The sequence below is a fragment of the Pempheris klunzingeri genome, chromosome 2, assembly GCF_042242105.1.
Source record: "Pempheris klunzingeri isolate RE-2024b chromosome 2, fPemKlu1.hap1, whole genome shotgun sequence".
Classification (NCBI taxonomy): Eukaryota; Metazoa; Chordata; class Actinopteri; order Acropomatiformes; family Pempheridae; genus Pempheris; species Pempheris klunzingeri.
The window spans coordinates 7,547,946-7,565,033 of NC_092013.1; the positions used below are offsets into that span (position 1 = coordinate 7,547,946).

The 17,088-nt window shown below is 41.6% G+C and overlaps 2 protein-coding genes across 5 annotated transcripts in view; one reads left to right on the plus strand and one right to left on the minus strand.

Annotated features, from left to right (window-relative positions):
* Positions 1-9,833, plus strand: part of LOC139211937 (histone deacetylase 7-like) — a 41,559-nt gene extending 31,726 nt beyond the window's left edge. For all 4 annotated transcript variants that reach the window (XM_070842390.1, XM_070842376.1, XM_070842367.1 and 1 more), the window contains 6 exons: positions 57-154; positions 3,444-3,562; positions 4,334-4,467; positions 4,566-4,650; positions 7,094-7,241; positions 7,340-9,833. In XM_070842390.1, the coding sequence (XP_070698491.1) occupies positions 57-154; positions 3,444-3,562; positions 4,334-4,467; positions 4,566-4,650; positions 7,094-7,241; positions 7,340-7,379 (624 nt within the window). In that variant the 3' untranslated portion in view covers positions 7,380-9,833. The remainder of the gene's footprint in view (positions 1-56; positions 155-3,443; positions 3,563-4,333; positions 4,468-4,565; positions 4,651-7,093; positions 7,242-7,339) is intronic.
* Positions 9,834-15,778: 5,945 nt separating this feature from the next.
* Positions 15,779-16,351, minus strand: LOC139217040 (twist-related protein 2-like). Its single transcript, XM_070848314.1, has one exon. The coding sequence runs from the start codon at positions 16,349-16,351 to the stop codon at positions 15,779-15,781; it is 573 nt and encodes a 190-aa protein (XP_070704415.1).
* Positions 16,352-17,088: the final 737 nt, after the last annotated feature.

Sequence of the window (17,088 nt, forward strand, 5' to 3'; positions counted from 1 at the left end):
AGACTCTTTCTCCCTCGTAGCCTCACTCCCTCTCCCCTCTCTCCCGCTCCATCCAGGTGGGTGCAGGTGCAGGCGAAGGCTTCAATGTGAATGTAGCCTGGACCGGGGGTCTGAACCCTCCGATGGGTGATGCAGAGTACCTGGCTGCATTCAGGTAAAGAATTAACTCAACCTGTCTCTATGCTGTTTTGCTCAGCAATTCAGAATCTACAGTGAAAGGTCTGTGGTGGTCTTTCAGAGTGCTTAAACTAATCTTATTCAAATTAGATGCACTTTTACAGTTTTTACACACTTTTACATTTACAAAACATTTGTTTTCATGTTGGTGAGTATGTTTCCCTACTGTTTTAAGTTTCAGCTTGTGTCATTGCAGTAAAAAACAATCAACTTGCAGGGACATAGATAATCCACTCAGAACATTACAGTGATGTTTATTTGAGTTACATTATATTCACATATAGTATAGTTTGTATAGTTGTGGTATAGTTTGTAAGGTTATCTATGTGTGAGTCAACTGCTGAAATCTGACAGCATAAATGCACCCAGTAAACCTACATAGACGTCTCTCTTCACTCCTATGCACATGATTGATTATGTTATTATGTTATCAGCTGTTAATCAGACCAGTTAAGTCATTGACAAGGCTGTTTTTTTATTTATATCACCTTAGACATGCCCACACAAGCACAGTGCCAGCGTGTTTGTATAGTAAAACCAACAGATGCTGCAGAACGACTGCAGAATACAGCCAGGTCAAGAAAAGATAGAAAACTTCTTTCATGAGTAAAAGTAGTTTTTTTCATCAAATGACATTTTCCTCCTCCTGTTTGAAGCCCAGTCGCAGGTTATTACTTCCCATTTGCATTGGAATACACCTGTAAAACACACAGTACTTTTGACCATGCAGTTGTGCTGTAATGTTGAACTTTGCAATAGATCACCTGTAATATCTAAACATCATCAGCATCTACACAGTTTGTAGACCATTGGTTTTTGCAATGTGAAATTCTTATTAGAAACAAGGCCCTTATAATTTGTTGAGCTGAAAACAAAACCCTACATGCAGGTGTTAGTCAAACACACCTTTGCTCTCTCCACACTTTCCGTTTCATTCAAGTCAGTTTTCCTGAATGAATGTAGCTTGGTTCTGCTCTAGACTGTAATGAACTCAGAGTGTTTCTGTCAGCAACACTGGCTCACCACCAGATGATTAAACAGTATGTGAGCTCTCCACAGTTCTGCATGGAGCAGACACAGTGGGTGGGCCCATCGTCAAAGGAAAGATGCTAATGAGCTAACCCATACTGGTAAAATCCATAGAGCCAATAGGCAGACACGGAAACACTAAGTCCAGTGTTTACTGGAGCTCTGGATGCTAATTAAGAAACAACTGGTCTTTTCCTGGGCAGGCGTCTGGTTTTGGTATTTTTTATCTAGTTTTGGGAAATGGCAAGTGTTTTCATGTGTAAAACTTCCTCAGTTAACCACACTGTAGTACTGTACTGTATTGTGTGTTACCCCTAGAAACTTTGCTCCGAATGGAAGCTCTGTGGAGAAGGAGTGTCGTGGTGGTCCAGTGGTTTGAGGCACATACCACGTAGCTCCCATGTCCTGGGTTCTTATCCAGCCAAGGGACCTTTTGTTAGAAGTCATCATGGGGAGCAGCCACGTATTCACCACCACTGTCAACTGTCTAATAAAGGCAAAACAAAAAGTCCACAATCAAAGCAAAAATGCCATTTGGATTTGCAAAACTGCAGCAGAATAGTCACAATTTTTAAGAAGCAAAATGCGTGAAACAGGACAGGAGGGATTTCTGTCAAAACAAACAAATCTTTCAGTGGACTCTGCAGCCATTCTGTGGATTAACTGGTGCGAGAAAATACATAACACGCCATACAGACAAAATTTAATGCATCATGAATTCATGCTTACGCAATTAAGTATCTATTCTGGTGCCAGTTCTGTAATTCAATTTGAAAACATGATTTAGACGCCGGATCGCTCCAGACTGTGCGTTTCTCTCCAGGATGGAACAGAAAGCTAGCCAGAGTGCGGCTGTTGATGATGATGTGTCTCTGTTTTTGGGTGTGTGTCAGTGACAGGGGGAATATTGTGGTCAAGAGCGGTGGTGGTGGGACTCTAGTACAATCAAGAGAAAGCTCAGCTGCGTTGAGATTAAGTGTCATGACGTAGTGTGTGTGTGTACGTGTGGAGGATTACAAAGGTGGTCAGAATTGAAGGTCAGTCTAATCACCGGTAGCACAGCACACACACGTAACACCCACTTTCAAAGGGCAGAGGAAAGTATGTATATATGTTGACCTGCGCAAAGCGTGTATGAGGATGCATGGACATATTTTCATGTGCATTTCTAGGTGGCTACTGCCGATTTACAAACTATGAAGGAGAGGAGAGGAGGAGAAAAAGTGGGGGGTGCATTGTTAGGGAATCCAAAGGCGGCGTAATTAGGCCCAATGGATCCCAGATGGCTGGCTGTCAGTGACGTGAGAAGAGGGACGAGCTCCTAATAGGAACCAGACGCACACAAACGCCTTTGAACTGCCGCTGAGAGGGAGAGAGAGAGAGAGAGAATCAAACGCGGCATGGGCTGTGCGCTCTTGCTAAATAACTGGCAGCGGGAGACGAGAGGAAGTGAGGAGGAGAGCATAGAAGCGAGGAAAGTGGTCTCCCCTGAGTAGAGTAGACAGTATGTGGGCGTCTCAGTCCAGATATGTCAAGGGTCTCATTTTTATCTGCTTGTGTCACCCACAAAAACAGAAACTTTTCAGTGTTTGCCACCTGCCTAAAGTTATGCAAGTCTTTGCTTTGGCCGTTTTTTTGTTGTTTTTTTTCAAATCTGTATATATCCAGGAGAGGTTTGCGGTGTGCTGCTTTTTCCAGCCGTGCTCTGCTTCACATTTAAACAGTTGCACACATTCACACCTGGGAGCTACCCCACCTTCCAGTGTTGGCCTCCTACCAAGACTGGATCAAGAACAGAGATCAAGGACTTGGAACACGGCCTTTGATAATTTATCTTTCATCATTTTCAAATGGATGGAGTTTACAATGAAGTAAATGTTTGCAGTTAACAATCCAGAGAAAAAGGCTGACATTGTACGAGTCGCAAATCAATCACCTCGGCTATGTAGCGATTTCAGTTTTATATTTTTCTTTTGTTTTAACTTTACAGGCAGCGTAATATCCTGTTTATTACAATAAGCAAAGTCTATTCTGATGTTAAATCAGTCCCACAATGACTTCCTCCTCTCACGATATTATATTGTATTCACTGTTCCAGTTTTTCACAAATTATAAACACCTGTTGAAAACATGATTTCTGAAATGTGCTGTCTAATTTCAGCCAGGCCACAGAGCTTGAATGAGCATACTTTACAGTGTTCGGTTTAGACCATGCTGTTCTCCCTGTTCCCCCTCAGAGCCGTGGTGATGCCCATTGCCCACGAGTTTTCCCCTGATGTGGTGCTGGTGTCAGCTGGCTTTGATGCTGTCGAAGGACATTCGTCGCCACTGGGAGGCTACCAGGTCACAGCCAAGTGTAAGGCTCAGTCAGCGCCTCGTTCACACATAGCACAAATTCACATTAACACACACAAAGTGCAGTTTGAACTTATTTGAACTTATTTATACATATCTATATATATATATATATTCTTAATGAATGACTTGTTTGGTGTTGGTAAAAGTGATTAGATTAGATTAACCTTCTGCCTGATGTGAACTTTTGTTTTTTCTTTACCTCTGTTGTGAAAATGATTAATTGATATTCATTTGTCCCGCATTTTATTTTAATATCTGTGTTTTGGATCCAGCACACACCAAGCCAGATTGTGTTTATAGCTCCAACTAACTTGTGGGACAAATTGCAGAATCATAAAGCTTAGTCATTCCTCACAGACTATTTTCAGGTGGATAAACACTTGCAGCTGTAAGGATTGATGTCAGACATTAGAATTAGGTGAGAAGTGCTGTGAAACTTAGCAGAAAAACAAACCAAAACTTCCTGAGTACAACCTCAGGGAGAAATTCAAGTTTCTTCATGCATAGAGAAACTGTTTGTCTTTGTCAGGACCTACTTCTTGTTTTTGAATAAAATGTAGATGAATGAAATCTGGTATATCATGAATACAAGGCAGGGATCGCCACTCTGAACGAAGGAAGGCGACACCAGCGTGTAAACATTCACAACTTCAATCAACACTGATGGAATCATTTCATCTCCTTAATCAATATTGAGAAGTCTCTGAACAGCCTTCATGTGGCCCAACCTGTGTGTGTGTGTGTGTGTGTGTGTGTTGTTCTCTACCAGGTTTTGGCTTCCTGACTCGTCAGCTGATGTCACTGGCTGGGGGTCGGGTGGTCTTGGCTCTGGAGGGGGGACATGACCTCAAGGCCATCTGTGATGCCTCTGAAGCCTGTGTCAGCGCCTTGTTGGGCATGGAGGTGAGTGAGAGTGTGTGTGCGTGTGTGTGTCTGTGTGTGTGTGTGTGTGTGTGTGTGTCTGTGTGTGTGCAGTCCTCTAACTGCTTGTTGTGTCACAGGTGGAGCCTCTCTCCCAGTCCGTGCTGGACCAGAAGCCGTGTGTAAACGCTGTCAAGTCACTGCAGAAAGTCATCCAGGTTCAGGGTGAGAACTGAACGCCTCGACACAACACAGCCTGTAGCATCCACCCCAGTGTTTTCTGAAGTAAAGGGTCTTAGGTGCATCAGTAAACTCTTGCAAACAACTAGTTGGACAACCAGTAAGACAATGTGCTGATCAGTGTGGAAAACACTATGACAGTCGAGCGTCACTAGCCATAGGTACTTCATAACTATATGCTATATGCTATACTTTCATCCTATATGCGTATAGGCCTATGCAGTGAAACTGCAACAAATGAGAAGACATTTGTCACCTTCTTCACAAACCAGCCTCTCACCTGCACAGCTCAGCACTGGGACACATATGCTACCTCACACGTCAATATAAAACTGAAAACCTGACTAGCAGGCTAATATAATATTATATTATATTATAAAACTTTTAGGGTTTACAACAAGAAACTCAATGAAATGTTAAAAAAATAAAAAGATAATAAAAGTGCAGTGAGGTGCAGTTTGCTCAGGCAGAAACATCCTCCAGTTTTCAGCAAATTATTTTCACCTGCGTTCCTTCCTGAGCAGATTTACACAATGGCACCTCTCCAAAACCCTGCATAATATTTTGCACACTAATCTCCATCACATTGATGATGAAAGTCTTCTGACAAGACACGTGAATTTAATTGTTGATGGACCTTGTGTGCGACATGCTGTACATATGATGAAAGATTCATCGTGTATATTAAGATGAATAGCAGCAAATCTCTGAACACCATGTTCCATTATTTTGTCTAGAAATGTAACGACTTTTTAAGAACCTCTTCAAAAAGGACAGAAGGCATACATGAGGTTTTTTCAGATAACGAGAGGAGGAGTTCAGACTGTATTATTTCGCCTGTATCAACTGTGTAGTTTGCAGAATCACAACCTGCGCTAGGATCCAAGTCAGCAGCACCACTGCAGTACTATGCTGCCTCTCACCTTTCAGTATTCAAACGTGAAAACATTTTTACAACATAGATAAATAGACAGTAATTGAGACTGTGGGGGTCCTGGGTGTTAACATATTTATATATATAACATTTATATAACCTGTAACTGCACATTTTCTCCTTCACTCTCACCTCTGTTATCTCACTCTCAGTCACAAGCTGCTACATTTGAGATGTCACAATAAGTGTGAGATAAATATATTCCCATCAGCTTGTTTGAAGTGAAATAAACAGGCACGACAACAAGAAAAATGTTTCGTCTTTGAGGAACATGTTTTGTTCCTCAAAGGAACACCAGTTAATAGTGATACCGTGTTCACCATCATATACATGGAAAGCTTTCAAGTCAAGTCAGTTTTTTATTAATATAGCCACGGATGACACAGGACTTCCGCACAATCTTTACAGCATACAACATCCTCCTCTTCCTCCTCCCCCTCCTCTTCATCCTTAGACAGCCTGTCAACTCAGAGGAAGAAAACCTTTAGCATGAAATAAAGACAGGAGACTAACAGAGGAGGGACAGTAAAAGTACAACAAAGTTACAAATTGCCAACATTTCAGGGCATCCAAAGAAACTTTTACATTTTGTATTTGAAATGAAGTTTGCTTCCTCTTCCTTCTTGATAAATGAATATTTGTGAAGGTAGGGAATCATTTTTCAATGTTTGATCCACTTCTGTAGTTTGACGATTCCCTCAGCTGTAATTAACAGAAAATAACGCCGCTCTTTCTCTCTACTTGAACGAGCTGTTCAGCTTTTTTTTTGCATTTCCACTCTCTTTAACTTTGGTCTCTTTATTTCTCCACTTAGCACCTCCCTCCGTCTCCTCACCCCTCCTGCTCTCTGGCCACCTCTCCTCCTTTACATCCCTGTCTCCCATCCCTCCCTCCAGCCGTCCCACACACAGACAGACTCACACACACACACACATGCACGGCCGCCCTGGCTCCAATTATCTTCAAACACTTCTCTGGCACACGACCTTCGCAACATCCCCTCCTGATTGCACACAAATGTTATCCCAACTAAATTAGATTAATTAAAAATATTTGCAAAGCCACAAGAATGTTAAGCCCATAATTTAGGCCCGGGGTGAAATATATGTGAGTTGCATGCACAGCCAGAACACACACACGCTCTTAGACGAACACATTTGCAAACACTGATTGATTTTACTTCCACTGTGTGTCACAGGACTCGAGCCTGGAGACTCTGAGAGAACAGAGCTTGAGTTTACTTTTCTGGAATTATCAACATGGATATTTATACCACGGGCTGTTTATATCATAGTCAGTGCTTATATTCACATCAAACAGCCACAACCGGTGGATCAAACACCAAGCACTGCTTTTTAATAATGCAGTGCAGACGCTGTCCCTCAAGGAACCATTCAAGATGAAAACAAAATACTGAAATACCGGCAAGTGAGGTCATTAATCTTTTCCCTTCCTTTGTCCTCTCCCTCTGTTTCATCCTCTTGCCTCCTGCAGGTGAGTACTGGCAGAGCGTGAAGGATTCGGCCGCCACAGTGGATCTGTCCTACCTGCAGGCGCAGAGACAACGGCTGAGACGGGACTCGGACAGCGAGGCCGTCAGCGCCATCGCCTCACTGTCGATGGGAGCCATCGCCTCTGACAAGTAAGGACGACGACGAATTTAATATCTTCTGCTTCAGCGTCGTCATAGAATTGCACTTGATGTGTAATAAAATCGTTGTCTCTCTCTCGTTTGTTAAGGAAACAGCCGGAAAAACTGACAGAGAAAGATTCTCACTGAGGAAAGAGTCTCCTGACAGTTTGCCTCAACCAAGTCTCAGTGGAAACACACACACTCACACAAACACAGCGTTACACACTTGGACCATCACTGGAATCAGATGTCCTCCTCAGTTCGACCACTGTATTCATCACCTCACAAAAACTCCTCCACCTGCATTACTACTGGCTGCAGCCCAACCACTCTGATTCAAACACACACCAAGAAACAACATCTATATTGTCATGACGCCCCTACAGGCTCCTCATGGAGGGGACATCGACCACTGAACTGAGAAAAAGTTGTAAAGAAAGACAACCAGAGGCAGATGAATGAAGGATCTTCACTCTCTTTTGGGAGTTGATGACATAACGTAGCATGAACTCACACTTGACAAAGCACAGCCCTGCGACTTTAAACATTCACCTTGTAAATGACTCCCACAAAACCTGCGAGAGACCACTCGGACTGCTGTAACCTTGAAGGCGCGGTCAAAGGTCGGCTTGGCTCGCTGCAGCCAATCACTCAGAGCGGAAGGAGTCGTCCCCACAGGACGTGCCGGTGAAGGAGAGCAGACGTCCCCTCTGCGCCTAAAACACGTCCCGCTGCGATGACTTATTGTGATGTAATTTGTCTGCATGTGACAAAGATCCAATGAAGGAACTGATCAGGGGTTTCTGATCGTTTTGCACTGTAACGTTCTGTAATGTGAACTGGACAAGATGGAGGAGACGCAGCCACGTCGGCCATGTTGACGATCAAACGCCTTGTTTGCTCCTTTTTTTAGTGTATTTGAATTTATAGTCATTTGACCCATGGCACACATTTTAGTGAATATCAGCATGAGATCCAGAGTGAAGCTACAGTGAAGTCTGAGATACATATGTTTCATATTGTTTTGTATGTCCACATATTTTCTTAAGTCTTTTCTTTTTCTTTCTTGGCCTGTCAGGCGAGCTCATGCAGCAAGACTTTAGATGGCTGCAGTGATTGTTATCGCTCGCCGACAGATAAAAGAAGACACCGCAGTCTTTGATGAAGTGCGTCTTAAATGTGTAGACATACTGTTGGTATTGGTTAGATTGGTCAAAATGAAGAGCTCGTACTTGTTGTCATCGGAGCATCAGTATCAGGGGAGAAAGAAATCACTCCGAAGGGTCCCTGAAAGAGATTCTTTAACACGTCAGCAAAGGCAGAAATCACCCATAATGCCTCAGTGCAGCGTGACCACTCAGAAACGATTGTATGTGTGAGAATGCAGAGCACACCGTCTCCGTCTGGAGATCGATCGATGCTGAACATTTTGGATGAGACTCATCCAAACAGTTACTGACAATCACTCACAGAGCCCTCAGGACGGGACGATCAGAACGACGCCCTTAAAATCTGAACTCTGATCATGTCTTTTTAGTGGACTAGTGTTTCTACCTGTGGATGAGCATTCCTGCTGTATTTTGTAAATTTCTTTTATACTTTTATTTCTTTGATGACAGGGACAAACAGACGTGTCCTTCGTTTATCATTGACGCATTGTAGCGGAGTTCTGTTTGGGGACGATGTGCTTCCCGGACCAAACAATGACATTTTAGCATTTAGGACGCAGCAATAATACTGAGATAGTTAAATATCCACCCAGTGCAATTGGACACAGGTTAAGCGCAACCAAAGTTTATGAGAACAATGTGCCGTCCTTGGACTGGCATGGCTTAAAGAACTTCAAAGACTTTGAAGAGTTTATGAATGTTTCTTTTTTTTCTATCCAAACAGTTGAACAGCACCAAAAGCACAGGACGGATATATAAACAAATTCATTTCTCATAAAAAAAAAAAAAAAAAGCCTAAATGACTTCTATTCATACATTCAGATTCTGTGCCTTTGAAGTGCTCTTTGCATGTCTAACACAATTTGACGGTGCTATAGATTTTTGTTTTTTTTTACATACAGTATGTTTGCCTTCTTTCTTTCTTTATGTTGCATTGTGTGTATGCAACTCAAAACCTGTCAAATCCTTGTTAATGTAATCAAAATGTGAAAACTAACGTCGGTGAGAGAGCGTGGAGCTGCTTCAGCTCCACATCGTGTAGAACGGTCGGACGGATGAGTGTCACGTGGTTTTACAAGAACATTCGTGACAGCGACCTGACACATCTAATGTCTTATCTTTTGTCTTAATTAATGCAAATGACTTATTTTTGTATTTGATCTCAAAAATGAACCCTGTGTGTACTTAGAGACCAAATTGTCAGCCCATGTGCCTTGAAGTATCATGCTGACCAACCTGTGTGAAGGTAGCCTTAACGAACTGGATCTTAATTAAAACTGCAGGCAAAGACCAGTTTTCTTTTAACTGACTCACTGATTTTGTTTCTGTACATAATGTGTACATAATGACTTTTTTTTGTTTTTTTGTCTTCTTTTGTCTTTTCTACTGTTATTGTTTCCAAAAAAAATCCTTAATAAAGGTAAAATATATACATTTGAATAAGATTATTCATTTATTTCGGAGGCATGCATGTAATTCATTATTCCTTCAATTATCAAAATATTGCACTCATATACAGCATCAAGAAAAGTTTTATTGTCCACAGGAGTTGACACAACAAAGAATATCAAAAGCAAATGCAAAACAGTACAAAAGAAACATGATCAAACAGTAATTAGACTACTTATGGTTTCAAATGAATTCTCTACTACTATGGCTGGAATCACTTCATCATCACTTTGGCACATTTTACATGAAAGTTTCTGCTTTTACTTTTGCAGCATTCAGTGTTAATGCTCACAGAAAGTTTGCAAAGATATATCTAAAAGCTGCAGGAAAAAGACATTTTCTTGTATTTTATAAAAACTTTTCTGCAGCGCTCACACTTAAACAGAAAAACTGACGTGAAAATAAACAGAATAGTGGCTGATCTGTGATCAGTGGTTTTTTAGGCATTTTCCCATGGACATTTCTCATTTAAGCCAAGTGTAACGCATGAGCAGAGTTAAAGTAATACAGTGTCCATACACCAAATTCACAAACAGATACACTTTAAAACCTGTTCCTCTTTCTCCCACAAGACGGGGCTTTGAGAGCCAGAGCGATTAGCTTATTAGCATTTTAGCTGTAAACATTCATTGGCTGTGACCGCCCTCTAACCATCACTGTGCCATTATCATTAGTCATCTTAATGTCTGTCTGGCAGCGAGTCATCCCATGTGAAGAGTCGGGTGGATGATGGTTATCTCTGGGTTACCCAAGGCACTCGAACCAGCAGCCATTTTGTTTCATTGTCAACGCAGGCCAGCTGTTTGTTTGTTTTTGTTCTTGTTCTTGTCATTCAAAATGTTCAGCGCTTGACTGTTGTGTCTCATCACCAGTGTTTCAGAAACACAAAGTGAAAACTGTTAGAGTCAAGCTGGAAGAATAATACACCTCAGTGTCACAAGTCGAGTGTGTGTCCAGAGAAAAAAAAAAAGAGATAAGGGTTTTTTTTAATGTTAAAAAATGGAGGGGTTGTCTGGTGAGGCAGGAACAAAGAATTTTCCATTTGTCGGTTTTCTGCAGAGATAAGAAAGACAGATATGAGTTAACATCATAACACTTTTGACATTTCATTCTGAAGCAGTGGCATGCAAAAAAAAAAAAACTCCAGTGAAAGTCTTTGAGATTTGTGTTGAAGTTGTAAAATGTGTCTACAAACAAACAAACACTTCTGTTTAGTGGAAAGTGGAAAAATCCCCACAGCTCCTTAACCTCTCCTCTCTTGTTTTAACAAGCAAACATTTCATTCAGAGAGCTCTCAGTTCTCGGTAATTACACACACAGAGAAAAGACACACACAGAGGAGAAGAGATCCATCGAGAAACAGTCCGATGTATGTTTGTGGGTGTCATCCCGTCACAGGACTTTCATTATGTAATAAAAGCGTGAACGTGTAAATTGTCATGTAATGTACCAGAGTGCAGGGAAACCTCTACTCTGCTGCTCGCATTTGCTTTTTCTTTTCAACACACAATTACTGTGGAGACTTTCATTTATCTTTAATCTAGTTATACTATATTAATGTTACATTAAGATTTTCATGAACTTAAACCCCCTATTCACTGTATGTACATTTAGTAATTATATCTCTATATTGTAGTTTTTATTGGCAGTGGCGGAGTCCGCCACTCCTGTCCTCGATTCAGATTGCCTTCCAAAGATTCATAAGAAACAACTTTTAAAGAAACACATTTAAATGTGATTCTGGGTGGTTTTCTGGGAGCATTTCTTTTTATTTTACACTGTGAAAATTATTGAAATGATTTCTTTGAATTTCACATAACTCTGAATCAAATGCAATTGTAAATGTTTGACAGACCCTGATGCATTTTTTTCCAAAGTTATGTGGTGTTTTGTTGTCTACGTGTCAAACCAGAAGTCATTCCTCCACAGCTCTCTAACCCTGCAGCTGTCTAAGCAAGGCCAGCACACAGACAGATACATGCACACGCACATATGCATGCAGCAGTCAAATGCATACACACACACACACACACACACACACACACACACACAACCCTCCCACCTGCGCTCAGCTCACAGTTTGGCTCTCTAAAAATAAAGATGACTATCAGAAGCCACGACTTCTGGATGAGGCTTTTCAAACGCAGATGAGCCACAGAGGACTTTAGATCTGCTCTCAGATCAGTCCGGACTGAAAGCCAGAGATTTAATACGCACAGAAGAGCATCCAACAGCTGGTCAGTCCAAACTTGTAAAACACACACACACACACACACACACACACACACACATGGACGCAGCAGAGCCAGAGGTTCCGGGAGAGGAAAGAGCAGTGACAGGCATTTTGATTATAGTATAAACAGACAGGAAAGTATTGTTTTTTCCAACTCACACAGAACAATTGTCTCATTCTGAAAGTCTCATCCTGAGCCAGACACCCACACTGTCTGCTGAACATTTATGTTTGTGTTTGTATGCATGTTATAAACTCTCAAGGAAAATTTTAAAGGTTCTTCTACACTGAAAGTACAAAATATTATGTGTACTTGTACTTTTCGTGGAGTACAGTGAGGTCAAACCAATTATGTATTTAACATTCACTGCAATATAACACATCGACATGAATTACAGCATCACTCTCGACATAAACTGAAAATGTATACACTTTAATATATTGTATTGTGTTCCAATTATTTTGTCCACGCCATTCACAGCATCTACTATAGAGATAATGTGGATAAAGGATTTTGAAGCTTCAGGAAACTGAAAAACAGACTTTAATAGCATCGTTGATCTTTGAAACATTTTGTGGGTGTTCACATATATGAGTGATGCTTGTCATAAAGTGCATGTAGGCCATACACAGGTTTCAAATTACACTACACACACACACACACACACGCACGCACACTCTACCTTTGATGTTTCTCAGACTCTTTCTAACCTCATCTCTTCCCTAAACTTAGACCTTTGGGTCAGTTTCAGGCCTTGAATTTCAAGCACTTTCTGTGGCGGCCCCTGCGGAGCTGATGATAACAGGCAGAGCAGGCCAAGTGGTAGGTAATAACTACCGCGTTGCGTTCAAGGACACCACTCTACTCCACGTGCAGGCGCCTTGGCACTGACTGGAGAGCCTCGACGTCTGCTGCAGAGGCCTCTGGAGGTTTAATAATAATGCGTAGCGGAACACCTGCAGTGTGCACATGGCGAGCGGCTGCATGTGTGTGTGTCTGGACAGTGTAATGTATATCTGCTGCATCTATCCTGTGTAGTTGTACTTTGTGGTAGTATCATTTGTGGCGATTCACTGATTCCTGCACATTAAATAACGTGTAACCGTGCAAATACTTAAATACAAATAAATAAATATCATTTATATGTACGCCAAGATCTGTGTCTGTGTGTGTGTGTGTCTGTTTGAAATGTGTTTACCTTGACCTGTCATCGAGCTGATGAATAAGTGTGTATTCCCTGCAGCACAATACCAGCCTCTGCACAACAGCACATTTCACTCATTTAAATGCTTATCTTACATGTTGCCATTTTATTTTGAAGGTCTAGGCTGCCTTTTTGCAAAAATGAAGCTGTTAGTCTTATTAAACTAAACCCAGGAGACGGGAGGGATAAGAATCACTGAAAGAACATCTGCAAGCGTATTCCTGTTTACTAATCTGCAGATGTGCTCACACACACACACACACACACACACACACACTCCAAAGATTGTGCGCGCTGCTGCACAGGTAATTAAAGCTCACTGCAAACACAAATACACACCAGTACACATGTACATGTGCTGACACACACAGGCCTGACCCTTACCCTGGTACACACACCTTCCTAATACCACACAACTGTTTCCAATCTAAAGGTTCCTGCTTGTCTGGGCCCCGGCGGGGCCTGATTGCACGATACAAGATCCCGAGGAGAGAGGGCAAGGCTGCAGGGGAGAGTCAGAAAGACAGAGAGAGAGAGAGAGAGAGAGAGAGGGAGAGAGAGGGGGAGAAAGGGGGGAAGAAAGAGATGTGCCTCCACTTATTTCTCTTCACTCTCCCTTTCTTTTCCTCCTTTCATGCTGTACCTGCACAGGAATCTGGTGTCTGTTAAAACGGTTGAAAAAAAACAGACCCTGTGTGAAGTCGATCCTACAAATTCTGGGGGAAAACATTTGTCTTCAGTACATCAGAGGGTCTGTCAAACACTGGAGAGTTTAGATTACGACGACGATAATGTGCTGTTAGTTCATTTCAGTTAGTGAAATGTCTAAAAAATGCTTCCTTTAAATCAATGCTCAATCTAATTTTCTATGTCATTTATTGAGGCCATGACTTCAGCTGTTCCTCTTTGGGAAACACAGAGTTTGTTCCTGATGTGTGAAGGCATAGAGACTTTTTAAAAACTTTTTTTAACTCATATTTTGATACTTGTTTTTTTTTTTACTTTTTGCTATACTTTTTGATTTAAAAATAATTGTTTGTATTATTTTAATTTTTTTAGTAATTTCACGTGGTACATTTTGTATTGTAATCTAATATGAAATATCCTATACAAGTTTTATATTACATGTGTTTTTTGTTTATTTTTTTAAATGATTTTTCGTTTATCAAGAAAGGTTTTTGCAAGAGTGCACAACTATTTACACAAACCAACACAGAACCATCTCTTGATGTGACAACTTTCTTTATGTTATCTGAGCTACGTAACATTAATCAACCAAATCAGTTTTATATAACAACAAACAGCTAAATATCAGCTAATAATTGACAGCATATTAGACTTTAGAAAATCTGTAAACTAATGATAATAATAAATTAAGTTTCAATACAGTTTTTAATATGACTAGAAGATAATTGATAGTAGAACATCAGAATTAAATACATAATTTGTATTATGTTCTAGCTGAGATTATCTTTTTCTAAAATACTATTATATATATATATATAACTTGGAGAAAATTTTGTACATATTTGCATTAAAAAAATCCAGGTTTAAAACTGAAAATAAAAAAATTTCATTTACAACTACCAACAAACTTGATAGCCATAAGTATTGTATGTAAACAAAGGCCCAGTCAGCATGTGCTGACCTCTCAATGTGTAACTCATACACATTTTGACTGTTTACCATGCTATCTACATTTTATTATTAATTTATAAATATGCGACTTTATGCATACTTTTTAGAAAAGTTTTACTTTGAATTCTTTTGTCCAAACACATCTGGGAACAAGCGTCTTCATAATATGCTGCATGTCTCACATGATTTAGAAAATAAAAAGTTTACAACATTTTATCTTTGCTTTTATTTTGACAGGATACTTTAAGGGATCAACACAGATTTGTAAATGTTTTATTTTTCATTCATGGTGATGTATTTTGTAATGTAATTACACAAATGATGCACTAAAACACTCTTTAGACTATTTTAAACTATTTTGAACACATGCTGATGAAATAGTGAATACAGACATGTGTATACATGTGCATGTTTGTGTTTGTATGATTTCTGCATGTGCTCATGCATGGAACTCATTGTGTGTGTGTGTGTGTGTGTGTGTGTGTGTGTGTGTTTGAATGTTTTATCCATACCTGAGGGGCTGCAGCAGAGCATCTTGTCGCACTGGACTAAAGTGTAGGACAGACAAGGACCAGCAGTGGAAGTGGAAACAATGGAGGGGAACTGTGAGAGGTTTTAGTTGCAAAGATCCAACTATGAATGTTAATTCTGGTGTAGAGATGGAGAGAACTGTTAAGGGGCACATAGATCAAGCAGGAATGTGTGCAAAGGTTTGAGATGAAAAGGTTAAGATCAGACCGACAGGGAAGAATTCAGAGGATCGGAGTTGAGGAAATGGGTGCAAACACAGACAGAAGCGGTGGGGTGAAGACGTGGACACGAGAGGGTTTAGGAGAGAAGTTCGATGGGATCCTAGTGGCTGGTGGACATGGCCCAGGCACCCTCCATCCTCCAGACGGAGAAGGCGTAGCTCAGTCTTTCATGGGCCAGGTAGTTGCAGCTGGCCAGCTTGGCGTCCATCTCGTCGCTCTGCAGCACCTGGTAGAGGAAGTCGATGTAGCGCGAAGCCAGCTTCAGGATCTGGATCTTGCTCAGCTTGTCTGAAGGTAGCGTGGGGATGATCTTGCGTAGAGATGCGAAGGCATCGTTCAGGGACTGAGTGCGTTGGCGCTCCCGTACGTTGGCAATGACTCGCTGAGAGTGGAGGTCCTCGAAGGGCTGATCCAACCTGGGGCCCAGTTGCGTGGGGGCCAACGACACAACTGTTGACGGACTTTTCTTCAACCTCTTCGGCCCGGACGGCAGCAGGCTGTTGGGGCTGCCGGTGTTGCTCTCCTCTGCCTGACCGAGGCTGTCCTTCTTGGGGTAAGGAGAACGTTTTCGATTTCCTTGTTGGTGGGTCTTCTTCGACCCTCTTTCCAGTTCCTCCTCACTGGCTCCCATACCTCCTTCAGGGGAGTTAGTGCAGGACACCTCTTCTCTCATTGCACTGTCCACCAACAACCTTTCACCCTCCACTGCAAACACAGGATGCTGTGATGCTCTTTTTCAAACGACAGCAAACTTGAACTTGGCAAGCTCGTGCAACAAAAGTCTTCTCTTTCGTCAAAAAGTTACGGCTTCTGAATCTCCATTGGATTTGACGGCGCTCTGGCTGTCCTGCTTCCTGGTTACCTTGTTAAATTTCTCACTTTCACATTCCCCTCTCAACCTGGCAGACAGAACAACAACAAACCATCTGACAGGCAGGTCCACCACTGCCTCTTTTATACCCAAACGCAAACCCGGGGCCTGCGGGCAGTTCTCTTTGGCTCAGCGGACTTCCAGAGGGCGTGGCTCGGCCTGAACCAGGCAGAGAAGCAGGAAGTGTGCGTTAGCTGGGCGGGCGATAGAGGAAGGGGGTAAGTGGTCCTCTCAGCCAATAAGAAGTGCTGTGTCTAACGCTGCAGAGATGTCTGAGCTTTATGGGTTCCAGATTGGGGCTGGAGCGTCAGTCTGCATGCAGTCCTGTGTCGGCATTCTCCTCCATCAATTCATTGTCCAAACAGAGATCAGTGTAAACATTTTATATCTGAAAGTAATCAGTGCAAACTTATTGTGTAGAATTTTCACATACACGTTTTTAAAAGTTATTCTCTGATGTAATCTACAACATGAAACCGATAAATCATGTGTGCCGATGTAAGTTTTTAATTTTTTTCCTTTGACATGTGAGCGAGTGT